Source organism: Salmo trutta, chromosome 22 (assembly GCF_901001165.1).
Source record: "Salmo trutta chromosome 22, fSalTru1.1, whole genome shotgun sequence".
NCBI classification, from domain to species: Eukaryota; Metazoa; Chordata; class Actinopteri; order Salmoniformes; family Salmonidae; genus Salmo; species Salmo trutta.
This window is the reverse complement of record NC_042978.1, coordinates 16,548,992-16,564,652: the sequence shown is the minus strand read 5'-3', so window position 1 is coordinate 16,564,652 and position 15,661 is coordinate 16,548,992. Positions and strand designations below refer to the sequence as shown.

At 41.7% G+C, this 15,661-nt stretch overlaps 1 protein-coding gene and 1 pseudogene across 2 annotated transcripts; both read right to left on the bottom strand.

Annotated features, from left to right (window-relative positions):
* Nucleotides 1–371: 371 nt before the first annotated feature.
* Nucleotides 372–14,570, bottom strand: bsg (basigin). 2 transcript variants are annotated; one of them, XM_029706908.1, is made up of 8 exons: nucleotides 14,322–14,570; nucleotides 5,768–5,936; nucleotides 4,904–4,992; nucleotides 4,590–4,732; nucleotides 4,056–4,329; nucleotides 2,544–2,556; nucleotides 1,867–1,932; nucleotides 372–1,715 (listed from the first exon to the last, which is right to left on the bottom strand). In XM_029706908.1, exons 1-7 carry the CDS (start codon nucleotides 14,383–14,385, stop codon nucleotides 1,878–1,880), a joined length of 807 nt encoding a protein of 268 aa, XP_029562768.1. In that variant the 5' UTR covers nucleotides 14,386–14,570; the 3' UTR covers nucleotides 372–1,715; nucleotides 1,867–1,877. The 2 variants fall into 2 exon arrangements, with proteins under 2 accessions (XP_029562768.1, XP_029562767.1); XM_029706907.1 differs by having other exon boundaries at nucleotides 2,544–2,568; nucleotides 14,322–14,567.
* On the bottom strand, nucleotides 5,943–11,678 carry LOC115158226 (basigin pseudogene; annotated as a pseudogene).
* Nucleotides 14,571–15,661: the final 1,091 nt, after the last annotated feature.

Below are 15,661 nucleotides of genomic sequence, written 5' to 3'. Positions count from 1 at the left end.
TCATAACATTCGGGAGTATATGCAAATTGCCATCATACAAACTGAGGCAGAAGACTTTGAAAATCAATATTTGTGTCATTCTCAAAACTTTTGGACACGACTGTACGTAATGCTGTTGTCGTAAGTCTGGAATTTCCAAGACTACTCCTTTACCATTAGGTAACTCCTTCTGTATGTATGCCAGCTTCAAGTCATGCCATTTACCAGAGGACCAACACCTTGCTCTACAAACCCATCGCCAACGACCATCCAGGGCACTTAAAAACAGTAACTTCATAGCTTTACGTGTGGGATGGCCTATAGCATATTGCCCTGAGGAAATAAACCAAAATGTCCATCTTATTCAAGCAGTAACAGACAGACCACATTGCTTAAATCAGATCACTTTATTGAGATTGTGCAAATTGGTACAGTTGTGTTGAATCTAATTGGTAAAGTTGTGTTGAATCTAATTGGTTACTTTTAGGCTAAATAATTGACAAAGTCATATTTTCACATGTACGTCTTAAACTAACAGTGCACATCCAGTCACAACACTAAATCAGGTTAGTGCAACATGTGGCTTCTGAGTTGTCTACAAAGTTGAGGTTAGAAAAAGGACAATGCTTCATTAGTGTCAATCATGTTTAGGTTCCACATACCCTTCAAAAAAACAAACCATTTAAAAATCGCCTTCAATTCTGATTAATACATTAGTATTAGAATTTGTCGTTGTTCAGAAGCAGAAAACCCATCTCTTACACTTGGTCCTTTTTCAGGAAGTATTACTATGGATGTGACTATGGCAAAAAAAAGCAGACAAAATTCAAAACTACACCTTATAACATTTTAATAAGTAGTAAAACTCCAAAAAGCTTGTATTTTGTTTTGCAATGATTAGCCTTTAAATCTCAACAGCGCATGTATTAAATACAGCAGGAACTCAGGCGAAATTGCATTCTAATCCTACCTGCTGCGTTTAATTTAGGAACTACCTACAGTATTATAACTTCCACTGTGGAAAATCAAATACAGTGGAGGAAGTAAAATGGACTGTGTTAAGGTGTATCCTATAACTCAGCCAACTATGTGATGTTGAAGGGTCAGGGCACACATCTGAAGTCAAAAGGCTTCAAGTCATTACTTTACCTACAGCAGGGATGGGCCACTCCAGTTCAGGGGCCTGATTAATGTCATTTCCCCCCAGCCCTATATCTAAACAGACCTGATTAAACTAATTGCATTCTAAACTGAAGACAATGATTAGTTGATTATTGGAGTCAGGTGTGGTAATAGGGCCTGGGGCAAAAGCTTGTCAGTGTCCAAACATTTCTCATCCTTAGTAGGATCCATGTTGCTTAACAGGTGGCTGTTCACGCTTGCAAATATAAGAGCAGATATTTAGAAGTGAAGGACAGTGGAGGAAGCTATAAGCACAAATAGAAAAACCACCAATAGATCATTCCCACGTAAACATTTACAATGGACTTCACTACGAACAAACACTTCTAGAACGGCAATAAAACTCATGCAAAAACATGTTTTTTTTTGCCAATGGCCTTAAGCCGAAAGCACAATATGGAGAGAAATATAGAAGAGGACAATTCAGTCCATTTCTCAAGACATCAACGTTCCAAGAATTTTTAAATTTAAAGTTGTTTAAAATTCGCAGGGTGCACTAGATTATGTGACGCTCAGCAAATGATCTTCATCCTGGAAGATAGTCATCAGGATATCTGTCAGGAAAGAAAGGGGACTGACAATTAGATTGAGAGCTCAACCTCTACAGGAGGTTTACTGCTTTGATTTTGCAATCAGAATAAATGTATTTGAAATGGGCTCATCCAGTCGAGTGGGTTGATTCTAAAAGCCCTCACACACACACACCTCATCTTCTCTCAGTTGGAGTTCCTTTGCCTGACATCCTTGTGGTTTGTAGCAGCATTACTTTTCCTGAAAGACATTTTTAATCCAGAACTTTACAAACAATACAGCAATGTATATCTATATTTTTTTTAGGGGGGGGGGGGGCAGCATTTTTGTTTTTACCCCTTTTCCGTGATATCCAAATTGGTAGTTACAGTCTTGTCCCATCGCTGCAACTCCTGTACTGACTCAGGCGAGGCGAAGGTCGAGAGCCATGTGTCCTCTGAAACACGGCCCTGCCAAGCCACACTGCTTCTTGACACGCTGCCCGCGTAACCCCGAAGCCAGCCGCACCAATGTGTCGGAGGAAACACCGTACACCTGGCAACCGAAGTCAGCGTGCGTGCGCCCGGCCCGCCACAGGAGTCGCTAGAGCACGATGGGACACCGACATCCCGGCCGGCCAAACCCTCCCCTAACCCGGACGACGCTGGGCCAATTGTGCGCTGCCTCATGGGTCTACCGGTCACGGCCACCTGCGACAGCCTGGGATCAAACCCAGGTCTGTAGTGACGCCTCTAGCACTGCGATGCTGTGCCTTAGACCCTTGCGCCTCTCGGGAGGCCCATTTATACATTTTCTTTGTGAGAAATGAATTGTATTGCATTTTTACATGTCAGTGTAAAATGTGTACTTACAGGGGAGCAGAACCTGAGTCCTCATCTATAAAGCAGCACAGGGACAAGAGAAAAGATGTGTCAACAGCTGAATTGGTCAGAGACTGTCTGGTAGGGAGACATTCTAATGAGAGCAAGGCATGGAGAAAGAATTATTTCCACAGACAATGGAAATGATGACAAAGTTCCAAATATTTCTTTAAGTAGGCCATTGTCAAGTGATTGCAGTCAATTAAGCAAAACAAGCATACACTGCCATAGTTCTATCTACAATAAGCAAATACAGTTACATCGCTTGAACTTAATTTAATTTAAAAAGAAAACTGCAGTTATGACAAATCTACCTACACTGTATCCCAACTATGATACCATATCGTCGATCAGGAACAATCTGTTCTGAACATCACTCAAAATAACGCAAACAGGACAACCAAGTGAAAAGAGAAAATTTGCAGGGACAATGCAACACCGAAAACGGTTCTAAACAAAGCGTACAGGCATACTGCAGATTAAAAGGAACCGTCTGGACATGACCGTTCAGTCACCGGTTAAATCAAAGAATAGGTGCCCTCAGGCAATGAATGAGATCAATGAAATGATATCCCTATTATAAAAAATGAAAATTACTTGTCATGCATGAGATCAAGATGCAGATGGCATGCAAGACAAGATATTAAAAAAAGGTACACAGAAATATGACAACCAGCAGAGCAACTTCCTGCTTACAGACGTCAACAACTGTCTGCAAGCAGGAAGTTTCCCTGTGATGTCATACTGCTGTGTGTACCTTTAAAACCCTAAACCCTTAGGTGTTTCCAACACTACAAACCATGACATTAGGCCTAATTTCCATCTCCACATAAATCACACGACTTAGGCTATTTAACCCTTTTACTGGCATGACAAAAACACATTGATTGGTGGGCATAAAAATGTGGCTAAGTTTTAGCAGTCTGAAAATGTAATTCAAATTTTGCCCAAATTGGTCCAATGTTTGAATGCAAGGCCAGTGGAAGAGTTCCTTATTAGATACATTCTTAACAAGTGAACGCAGTGCATTCCCATAGCTTCTCAGTTACGGTCATCTCTGGTCAACCACTTCCGTCTGACATGCAGCTTTGATCACTTACCAAAACGCAAACGCAGCAGCGAACAGAGAAATACAAAATGAAGAAGAAAAAAAAGTGTTCTAATAGAAAACCAATTGCTTTTGATCAAATGAAATTACTAAAATCATAAGTGGAAAACATTTAAATTGCAAATCAAGAAGACCAAGTAAATAACAGTAAACCTGCTATATCCAAACCATTAAGAAAAGACAAAGTGTTGAGATATCATTAAAATGGCAGCTAATGCACAGCAATCTTTGGAGAAGGACAGCGCATCTGAAACTAAGACTGTTCTGCCACTGGAGGGCAGCAGACACTCACAGCCAAATCATATTGACTTAGCGAGGTGTGCTACTTCAGAAATCATGAATGGCAAAACAAGAGTACTTCTGTTCGGCATTTCTCGGCAGGTGCGTCTACGTACCGTCGTTGATCTCATCAGGCTTTCTCCTCTTCTCGTAGATGAAGATGATGCTGACCAGGATGATGACCTCGGCCACGATGCCCAGGAAGGGCCAGAGGGCGGCCAGGCGGCTACGGACGCGCAGGTGGATCTTGTCGAAAGCCGAGCCCACTTCGGTGACACCGTAGCACATGTAGTCGCCCATGTCCATGGCGATGTCCAGGTCGTTGATGGTCAGGGTGGTCCTGTTGGGGGTGCTCTTGATCTCATACCTGTCAGTACCGTTGGTGATGGCCTGAGAATGCCATAAAGAGGGAGCAAAAAGTCATTGAATACTCAACTCTTATCTAGGGCAGAGACCTCTTTGGATAGTACTAGTGCGTGTGGCATTACTGTGACTTCAATCAAGATATTGATTTAGTCAACGATTCCTAATATTGGAAAATAACTGCAGCATGTGACTTCAATCACTCAGTTCAGCATCAGGGGTTATTCTGGCTCAGTGAAACTAAGTGTGTTAAGCCTAATGGTGTATCAACGATGGCAAACGCGTACCTTCTTCAGCATTTCTTCTCCTTCCAGTTTGTACCACTTCCAGTCAGTAGGCAGTGGATATCCATGACTGACACACACCAGCACACCCTTGTCCTGCTCATTTCCATGCTCAGAGCGTTTGTAGGCCGAGACATGGACAGCAGCTAGTGACAAACACACGGATGCAGGTATTTATTGGATTGCCGCGATTTATCATAAGCCCATTACAGCTTTCAGATACTCAAAGTGCACTAAAAAGGTAGTAACATTCAGCGGCATAACTAACATCAGTAGAAGAGTCATCACTTTAAAAGAAGTTAAAACGGATTACTTACTTTTGACTTCAATGGATTTCTTCACCACAGGATCAGACAGGAAGACGCAGTCATATACTCCACCAGAATGGAAATCAATTTTAGCCAAGCTAATGGGGGGAGAAAAAAAAACAAAAAACGTAAGCCCTAAGAATGGGAAACGCAGACCTACAGACTTCACTCAATGGCTTCAAACGCATCCCAGTCATGAAGTCACTTTGCCTGTAAAAACACACTACAAAAGATGCTGCCCCAACAGGCTGAACTTCAAATGGCTTCCTGTTGCTATTGAGAATGAGAAGCAACCGGATAAAAATAAACTGCCTCTCCTTGTTACAAATGCTTCTACTTCCCCCTGGTAACAACGATGGGACTTGTGTCGGCACTGAAACTCTCCCTGCTCTTTACGTCTGATGGGGAATTATGGTTATCATGTGAGAGTGAGAGAGTGGAACTGCTAGGGGGGCGCTTATCCGTGCTGCTGTCAAGGCTACAACCAAAGCTGCACAGTTCATCTCGCTGCTAATTAATGGCAGGGAATGCCTGAGCAGGGCCTGGAGTGTTACCATTAATGGATGGTATGTGTGTGCTAGCGAGTGAAGGAGAGCTAACATGTAGAAAATATATGGAGGATAGGTTGGAGTGGTTGTTCATTCAGTGCTGCTGTGCGGTCAAAATCTGTGTGACCTACCACCCTGCTGACCAAACATTAAAAAAGGCATGGTCGCTAATAATGACAAGCAATGACTACTAGGTTCAGGACAATAGCTGAATCTCAAATCAGCGAGCCCAGCTCCGGGAAATCGTTCTATAGCTCAGAGGGATTCCAGTCCATCTGGTGGCTCAAACATGCAAACACACGCTGCCTGCCTGGCAGGCACTTACATGTACTCGGTGTAGAGAGCAGTAGAGTCCTGCTTGGATGACTCGATCACATTGCCATTCCTCATCCAGTAATGACCTTTGACTGTGGACGGGGGGTTGGTCAGGTTGCAGGAGAGGATGGCAGAGGTCTGGTTGTTCACCTCAATAGGTGAAGACACAATTAAGGGATCTGTAGACGAAGTCAACATATTAATAAGCCGTCCTTTGAAAAGACCACTTCTAGTAGGATCATTACTGTAGTAATGTTACCATGACGACAAGCCAAGTGTAACTAATTCTTGCATGTCTTTTCACATACAGGATATTGCAAAAATAGTTTAGGGTAACTAAAGACACACACAAAATGTTATATATCTAAGTAGTGGATTTAATCCAAACTTATGTATGTATAGGGTTTACAGGATAAAAGGCTCTATTGATACCAACATGTTGCAGCACAAACCTTGACTGTTCGGGGCTTGACATGGCTTTACTATCCTTTAGCCTAAACTTCATAGTGACAACTGATAAGGTCTAGCTTAGCTTGTCAAATGTTATTACTTTCTTAATCAAATTTCAAGCCAAGAACAGCACAATATAAAAGGCAGTGCAGAGCTTTCCAAGAAGAGGCGGATCACATGGGCAGGCACCTAAAAATGGAGAGCTCGGGCTGAACCAAGAGTTCAAGAGAAGAGGGGTTACACAGGGAAGTTAATCTAGGAGACCATAGGGAGAGGAGCTTGTAAATCAACACATGCAGAAGAAGCAACCGGCAAGGTATGGTAGGTTGGTGTTCCACTGACAGAAGAGGATCTTTTGGTTTGGTTCAGGTAGAGAAAACAACAAATACTGTCAATAAATACTGGAAAGATGCCCTATGGCTGAGAATCAGAAAGCTGGGTTGCTGTCTCCTGTAGATAATTTAGTACTCCTAAAGAGCCTAAACAGGTCTAAAGAGTGTAACCACCACAGGACAGTGTCAATGTTAGTATCAACCACACATTCTATACCTTGGACAAGACAGCAAAATAGACCAAATGGAAGCCAACAAGAAGCTAACCAACCCATAATCTGACCCCTTTAAAAACTAAATTAACATTTTATGATTCAAAAATTAGATGTAGCCATTTACAGGTTTCAGACCTTATGACCAGTATTATCAATATTATGAGAAATATTTTCCCTAATTCTTTTAAAATAAGGCTTTGACATAGGCCCAGTAAAAAAAGGCATCAGATTGAGGGTAGTGCTACGGCAGGTAGGACACGTCTAAGGAGAGGCCCGGCCACGCCTTGTGGTCAGGTTTGCTCTCCACTACTGGAAATCATGGGAGCTCAGTGAGGGGAGAGTAGGGGAGTCTGGGTGAAACAGGGCAGAGGGCAGGAGAAGGTGTGGGACAGGAGCTGGACCCCTCGCTGTCCTCTCTACAGGGAGATGCTGCCTGGCTGTACGTAAGGCCTCCCAACACTCACATTCAAACACTATAACGTTAGCCTGTGAGCGGATCCACTTGATTTTGGGTGCCTTCTTCAGCTCGTTGCGGTCGGGGTCGTTGGAAGCGCGGCACTCGTACGTGCCGGTGTCATTGAGCGTGAGGTTTAAGAGGTGAATGGAGCTGGTGGCGTGCAGGATGTAGGTGGCGTTGATCCCGACACGGTCTTGCCGCGCCCCATCGAACAGCTGGGTCATGGTCTCGTCGGGCTCCTCACCCTCTATGAACCACCACTGCACCTCTGGGATGGGGTTCCCTGTCACCTCACAGTGAAGCTCTGCAATGTCCTCTATCAGTTTCATCTGGGACAGGGGCGACTTGACAAAACCAGCTGAACAGGCCATTGTGGGGGAGGGGTGGTTTACATTGATTTGGGTTCAGATTGGTTTTTAGCAAATCCGACAATTTTATGGAGGTGAAAGTAAAATGCAATGGAAAAGGCAAGCAGGCAAAAAAGAAAGAAACAAAAGGTTAATAAAAAACACATGAATGAGAGAAGGCATATGAAGAGTAGGGGTTTGAGTATCATCCTTTTAACCAAAATAGTTCATGCCAAATGGCTTTTTAGAGTCCTTGATACTCAGACCCATTGCAGATATAGAAAAGTTGAATGACATGCATTAAGACAAAAGCCACTAATAAAAACAGATACATTTCATTAAGGGCAATTGAAAATGTTTGTTTTTTTGTTATTCATCGCATGAGTGGGCAAAGTCGATGGATGAAAATTAAAACGTCAGATGGGATTCAAAATGGTCTGTAAATCTATTACATTGTCAGTTTGTCATTGTGTTGAGAAGTGCAGGGCTTAGTTATTAAATCAAACACCTGATCTGACGTTGAGGACATTCTGTACAGGGTTTAATACAGAAGAAGAAGAAGAGCAACAGAGGAATAACATATGCACGGCTCGAGGCGCGCTCTGTGGAGTTAGCCCCCTGTAGGGTTATTTCTATCGAAGCCCACGAAACAATCTTAAATCAACACAGGAGAACAAAACCTTGGCATACCTTCAAGATCCAGGCCCACTTGAATAAACAACCCAGGAGATCAATGAGAAATGCTTCAGAACAAACTCAGGGATCCCTATGTAACGCTGCTTGAACAAAGACAACCATGTTCAGACAACGCCTGAGCCACACCCTCTTTCTTTATTGTATCTTTCCATAGTAGGACAACAGCGTGTGGTGGTAGGTGGACATTTTCTGAATAGTTGGCCCCCTAAAGACCAGAGACAACATGTACCCATTAACATGTCCAAAGTCAAACTTGTGAATTGGATTGGGGTTGGAGGCACGGCTGCCTCTGGCTCTAAAAATCATGTGACCTTTTAGCTAAGGGTGGCAGGATCCTTTTAACCATAACAAAAAGGTCACCTTCATAGCTAATGCTGTACAAAACAAACCCAAGTAAACGCAGATAGTGACTTCACATAGGCCTGAACGAAAATCATACCTAAAATGAGTTTCTCTAGCTTGTATCAAACTTTGTAACCCACCATCAAGTTCAATCCCCCCCCAAAAAATGTAAATAAAAAAAACATTTTGGAAAGAGACCTGACCAAGAAGACCGCTCCAGTATACCCCTCCTGAAATGAGCGTGACTCACCAGTACTGTAGGCTACATGTAGTCCTAACTGGCCTAGCATAGCAAAAAGAGAGGCCTGACTGCTTGGAATGGCTGTCAAGTTAACGTGCTATAGTTTTCTAACTACATAGGGTCATGCTCCACAGGCCACCTACTCAGTGTAAACAACTAGGTTTCTATTTTGTGTGAATTTTAGCTGGGGACAAATAGGACATTTCAAAAGCAGGTGTGATAGGCATGTGACTGCAAAATATAAAATATGAACACAAAAATGTCCTGCAACAGGTGAGAGAAATAGTGATCATAGTCATTACAGTTGTTTGTATGCAGCATTTAGCCTACCCAGTGACCAATTATGCTGACAGAAAATGGTCACCCAGAAAATGGGCACACAATCAAAATAGCAAACCAACAACATGAATCTGAACACACTGTTCAGGGCAGAGGGGCAGACAGGGCAACAAATGCTACTAGCAATAAAGATTTATCTGAGGCATATATGTATTAATATTCTGTTACATAAATCAATGGGCTTTTATGAGCCCATCGTACTTCATGACTCCGCTCATTTGCATAGGAAATGCTTCAAAACGTGCTTTTCCTGACCTCGTTTAACCGAAGGGAAAATGGCTACCTGCTTTCTATAACCTACTTCTCCAACCGAAGTTTTGCTCAAGACGAAGCTGGAGCGCAGTAGAAATATAATTGTATTAATGATCTGGAGTTGCCATAGCGGAAAACTGCCAGTCCAGCATGGGGACTGCCTGTGTGCTGTATCTTCACAGGCATCTGCAGTCCTCTGGGACATGCCCTCTAAAGCTTTCATGCCACTCTGTATATCTGGGTCAATGGAGGACCTCGCAGAGTAAAAGGCCCAATGCAAAGTCCAGTCTCCCCAGACTGTCCTGGCAAAAAGCTATGTTTTTTGTTAGGTTTACCAATTGAAATTGTTGGGAGCATATAGGGCAGGTTATAGTGTGGGACTTCTCTATAAAATCTGCTTTTTAAAAAGCAAAATATGAGGCAAGTTTCAAACATTTGGTACAGTTTGTAGGATTAACCAAAACCATTAGGCTTAAAATGGAGCCCTTTTCACACCAAATTAAGGGAGCCAGCAATCTACTCGCAATAAGATTATACATCATCCCCATCGTTCCTTATTTAGAATGTTTTAGTGTCATTAATTGGTTCAAAACATTAAATCATAATGAATCCACATACTGCCTTGTTTCTTTGACACTGAACATAAGTTAATACAATGGACCCTCACTCTGAATTGGCTAAGTTAACAATGAGTGCATGATGCACAGCATGCAATGCTTTATTAAGTACTCAAGGTTGCGTAATGTATATAGACTGCCATGTCTTGAGGCTCTTCCAGGCTTAGAAAGTCAGCACAATCTTAAATAGACAAGGCAGTGGTTGTGACGGAATGTTATAATGAGATTAAGGTAATCTAAATGTGTTGCAGTCTGCGCTAAAAACAAACTCCCACAACAATCTTGTAAACAAAGATTCTTGCTTGTTTGACACATTTCATATAACACATTCATATACATTTGTAATCATATAGAAACGTAATATTCTGTGTGAATTTAAATGAGGTAGCATGTTGTACCTCAATTGCATGTTATTAATCTCCATAGAAAAGGTTACACATGATTGAGGTAAAATATAGGCCTACTTTTTTTATTTAAAATGAGATGCCTTTATATAGGACACAGCAGCTAACTGGTCTACACCGGCTTAAAGACTGCAGCTAAAACAAAACAGAAGCACAAGCTGAGCTTTAGCTCTCACACAAAACTAGCTGAGACTTGAAACGCAAGTGTCCGGTTAGTCTGCTAATTTACAAATCCAACACACACAAAAAAAAATACATTGGTTTATTTCTTCATAAACCAGCCAAAAGCAACTGCATTGGCTGGTTTATGAAAAATAAACCAACGTCTATGATATTTGGCCAAAGGTGGTGTTGGATCACGTGAAAATATCTACTAGCTAGCGTGCTAATTTATCTGTAAATGTTGGTTTATTTCTTCATAAACCAGCCAAAAGCAACTGCATTGGCTGGTTTATGAAAAATAAACCAACGTCTATGATATTTGGCCAAAGGTGGTGTTGGATCACGTGAAAATATCTACTAGCTAGCGTGCTAATTTATCTGTAAATGTTGTTTTAAATAGGAAAACTAGTGTCAACAAGTTATTTAATAAAAACGATTTTTATGAAGACGGCAGGTTCCAATTGCAAAATAAACTATTTTACCTAGCGTTAACCGTTACATGGCAGTGATTCTGATCACTGCAATGTGTATAAATTAGCTACCTGGTTAAACCATTCATAGACACTAACTACCTTTAGCGCCTCTACTAAACATAGAGGCGCTGGTTTGGTTAAAAGCCCAGATGCTCGTTCTTAATATTAACATGCATCGCATGCGGTAAAATTTTGGAAACACAAGGAAAGTAGCCATCTTTCATATCTGCGAGAAATCACTTTCAAAAAAACAAAAGGTTCAAATACTACACACCTTTAAAGGTTTAGTGTTCCCATACTGCCATATTACAGCGCTGATGTACAGAAGACAGACGCGGCCACCTACGCTAATTAGTTACCTAGCGTGATCGAACAGTGTCGTTAAAGTATAGCTCATCGGATGGTTGATAGAAAATACCCTACCGTTACACTTGTTCAGTGAGCTGCACTGGGGTTGGAAAACTTACCTTGATGCATGAATGGGATATGCTACTGTACCTTTATCGACAATATATAAACACAGGTGAAGTCAGAAGTTTATATACACCTTAGTCGAATACATTTAAATTCAGTTTCACAATTCCTGACATTTAATCCTAGTAAGAATTCCCTGTCATAGGTCAGTTAGGATCACCACTTTATTTTAAGAATGTGAAATGTCAGAAAAATAGTAGAGAATGATTTATTTCAGCTTTTATTTCTTTCATCACATTCCCAGTGGGTCAGAAGTTCGCATACACTAAATTAGTATTTGGTAGCATTGCCTTTAAATTGTTTACCTTGGGTCAAACGCTTTGGGTAGCCATCCACACACTTCCCACAATAAGTTGGGTAAAGTTTGGCCCATTCCTCCTGACAGAGCTGGTGTAACCGAGTCAGGTTTGTAGGTTTCCTTGCTCACACACACGCTTTTTCAGTTCTGCCCACAAATGTTCTATAGGATTGAGGTCAGGGCTTTGTGATGGCCACTCCAATACCTTGACTTTGTTGTCCTTACGCTATTTTGCTACAGCTTTGGAAGTATGCTTGGGGTCATTGTCCATTTGGAAGACCCATTTGCGACCAAGCTTTAACTTCCTGACTGATGTTTTGAGAAGTTGCTTCAATATATCCACAATTTTCCTTCCTCATGATGCCATCTATTTTGTGAAGTGCACCAGTCCCTCCTGCAGCAAAGCACTCCCACAACATGATGCTGCCACTCCAGTGCTTCATGGTTGGGATGGTGTTCTTCGGCTTGCAAGCCTCCCTCTTTATCCTCTAAACATAACGATGGTCATTATGGCAATGATCTTTGTCCCCATGTGCAGTTACAAACCATAGTCTGTCTTTTTTATGGCGGGTTTGGAGCAGTGGCTTCTTTGCTGAGCGGCCTTTCAGGTTATGTCGATATAGGACTCGTTTTACTGTGGATATAGATACTTTTGTACCCGTTTCCTCCAGTATCTTCACAAGGTCCTTTGCTGTTGTTCTGGAATTGATTTGCACTTTTCGCACCAAAGTACATTAATCTCTAAGACAGAACGTGTCACTTCCTGAGCGGTATGACGGCTGCGTGGTCCCATGGTGTTTATACTTGCGTACTATTGTTTGTACAGATGAACGTGGTACCTTCAGGCATTTGGAAATTGCTCCCAAGGATGAACGAGACTTGTGGAGGTCTAAACATTTTTTTAGGTCTTGGCTGATTTCTTTTGATTTTCCCATGATGTCAAGCAAAGAGGCACGGAGATTGAAGGTAGCCCTTGAAATACATCCACAGGTACACCTCCAAATGACTCAAATTATGTCAATCAGCCTATCAGAAGCTTCTAAAGCCTTGACATCATTTTCTGGAATTTTCCAAGCTGTTTAAAGGCACAGTCAATTTAGTGTATGTAAACTTCTGACCCGCTGGAATTGTGATGGATTATTTCACTTAATTCACTGTCTAAACAATTGTTGGAAAAATTACCTGTGTCAAGCAAAAGTAGATGTCCTAAATGACTTGCCAAAACTAATTTTTTGACAAGAAATTGGTGGAGTGGTTGTAAAACTAGTTTTAATGACTCCAACCTAAGTGTATGTAAACTTCAACTGTATTTAGTTCTGGTAAAGTGTCCTTTTTGTTCTCATGCTATTGAGCTGTAGCCACAGCAGCCATTGTGAAATGGCACTTCACGTAGAACAAAGGAGCTGATTGGCTAACACTACCATTCCAAAACGCTAGCTTGTATGAGGACGAGAAGGGCAGTTTTACAGGAAAACAAGCATTATTTCATTCTTGCTGTATCAGTTATGGATAAAGGTACAATTTGGGGCACAGTGGCAAGTCCCATCCCTGCACAGAGGTGCGTTTTCCGACCTATATCTTACACCGGCTCCACATTGCATTCCTACCCCAGTGCAGCTCATTGTAAACAAGCCTAATGGTAAGGTTGGTATTTTATAATCTCCACCCGGCACAGCCAGAAGAGGACTGGCCACCCCTCATAGACTGGTTCCTCTCTAGGTTTTGGCCTTTCTAGGGAGTTTTTCCTAGCCACCGTGCTTCTACACCGGCATTGCTTGCTGTTTGGGGTTTTAGGCTGGGTTTCTGTACAGCACCTTGATATATCAGCTGATGTAAGAAGGGCTATATCAATACATTTGATTGATTTGATTTCTGGCACACAGCATATGGATCTGTGCAAAACTACTACAGTAGCTAAGTGTATATTTTTTATTTGAAAGTCTCGCTGATATGAAAGTGGCATATCAGCATATGTTTAGAAAACATTTTAGCAAGGGATGATAGACGTTTCTAAATGCGTCGGAATTGTAGTTCACATGGAGCAAACCGTGGACGAGGCAAACCGCTGAAAACCCTACGGGGAAGTATTGTCTGAACGGATCAATGGTTCCTACGCTTGTAACGCTGGGACGCTGGGACCATTATTCTAACTAACGTTAGCCAACTTAGCTTACGCATTACAAAAGAACATTATGTTTCCTAGCTAGCTAGCCACTGGTTCATTTTCTAAAGTAGCTCGATGGTAAAGACTGACTGATTTAAAAACGTTTGGAAAACATTCAACTGTAAAAATAATGTCTTAGCTACGTTTACGAAAGCACTATATCAAATCAATAATTGAAAAGCGCTAACGTTAGCTTGTTTGCTATCAAGCCAGTGAGTTAGCACGGCACACACAACCGAGTTAGTCTAACTCAATGACTGTATGATGTCTAACTAGCTAGAAAGCAAGCTAAAAAGATTACCTGTCAGGGCATCGGCTCGGTACAAGCACAAGAGGAGGGCACTTAAACCCCACAGCAATTTCATTTCGACGATGTCCTTTTCTAGCACAGATATATACTTTCACAATTTTTTTTAATACGTTAATCTCTGCTCCACCATCGGCCGAGTTGTTCGTCCTCTATTTGTTCCTCAATTCAATCGGTCACGTCGTGAACTAGCACGTACACATGACATGACGCTTGGGCGTGACCAAAATAGATTTGATTACCAAACCACAGAGTTTCTAAACCCAGAGGCGCAGCATCACTTCCGGGAACGCTTGCGGAAACAGACTCTTCATACTTCCGTTAGCAGATAAGGCCAGGGTTTGAGAAGTCAAAGGGCGCGTTTGAGTGGTAAGGCGAAAGTAGCCGACTGTAGACGGAAGTCAGAAGAGTAAAGTCGAAGGAGGTACACGTGCACCAATAGCAAGTCGGACAACTTATGCTGTTTCTAGGAAACGCGAAAATGGCATGCTCCTTTGTTACTGCTGATAAAATCAATATTTATTGGTTACATACACATATTTAGCAGATGATATTGCGAGTGTAGCGAAATGCTTATGTTCTTAGCTCCAACAGTGCAATAGAATCTAACAATTTACAACAATACATACAAATCTAATAGTAAAATGATAGAATAAAGAAATATATACATATTAGATCGAGCAATGTCGGAGAGGCATTGACGAAAATACAGTAGAATAGAATACAGTATATACATATAAGATGAGTAAAGCAGTATGTAGATATTAAAGTGGCCAGTAATTCCAAGTCTATGTGTATAGGCCAGCAGCCTCCAAGGTGCAGGGTTGCGTAACTGGGTGGAAGCCGGCTAGTGATGTCAAGAAAGTGGCTGCTATCGTAATTCCACTTCTCCTGCACAAAGCTGAACATGATCCATTTGTTATACCTTTATTTAACTAGGCAAGTCAGTTAAGAACAAATTATTATTTTCAATGACAGCCTAGGAACAGTGGGTTAACTGCCTTTTTCAGGGGCAGAATGACAGATTTCTACCTTGTCAGCTCGGGGTTTCGATCCGAGCACCTTTTGGTTATTGACCAACCATTAGGCTACCTGCCGCCCCAACATGTTCCAATGAATGAATATCCTGATGATAAGGAATTTAGATACCAGCCCAAGCTCTTGCTAACATTCACTAGACTTGTTTTGTATTTTTGTGTTGGTTTTCTCAAAATATAACTAGGTAGTGAGTACATAGGCTACTAGAATGGGATATGCTCCATTGTATGCCATTACTTAATGCCCATGTACCTTCCTCATTATTATTTGTGATTGTGCAACATGGAATTGTAACA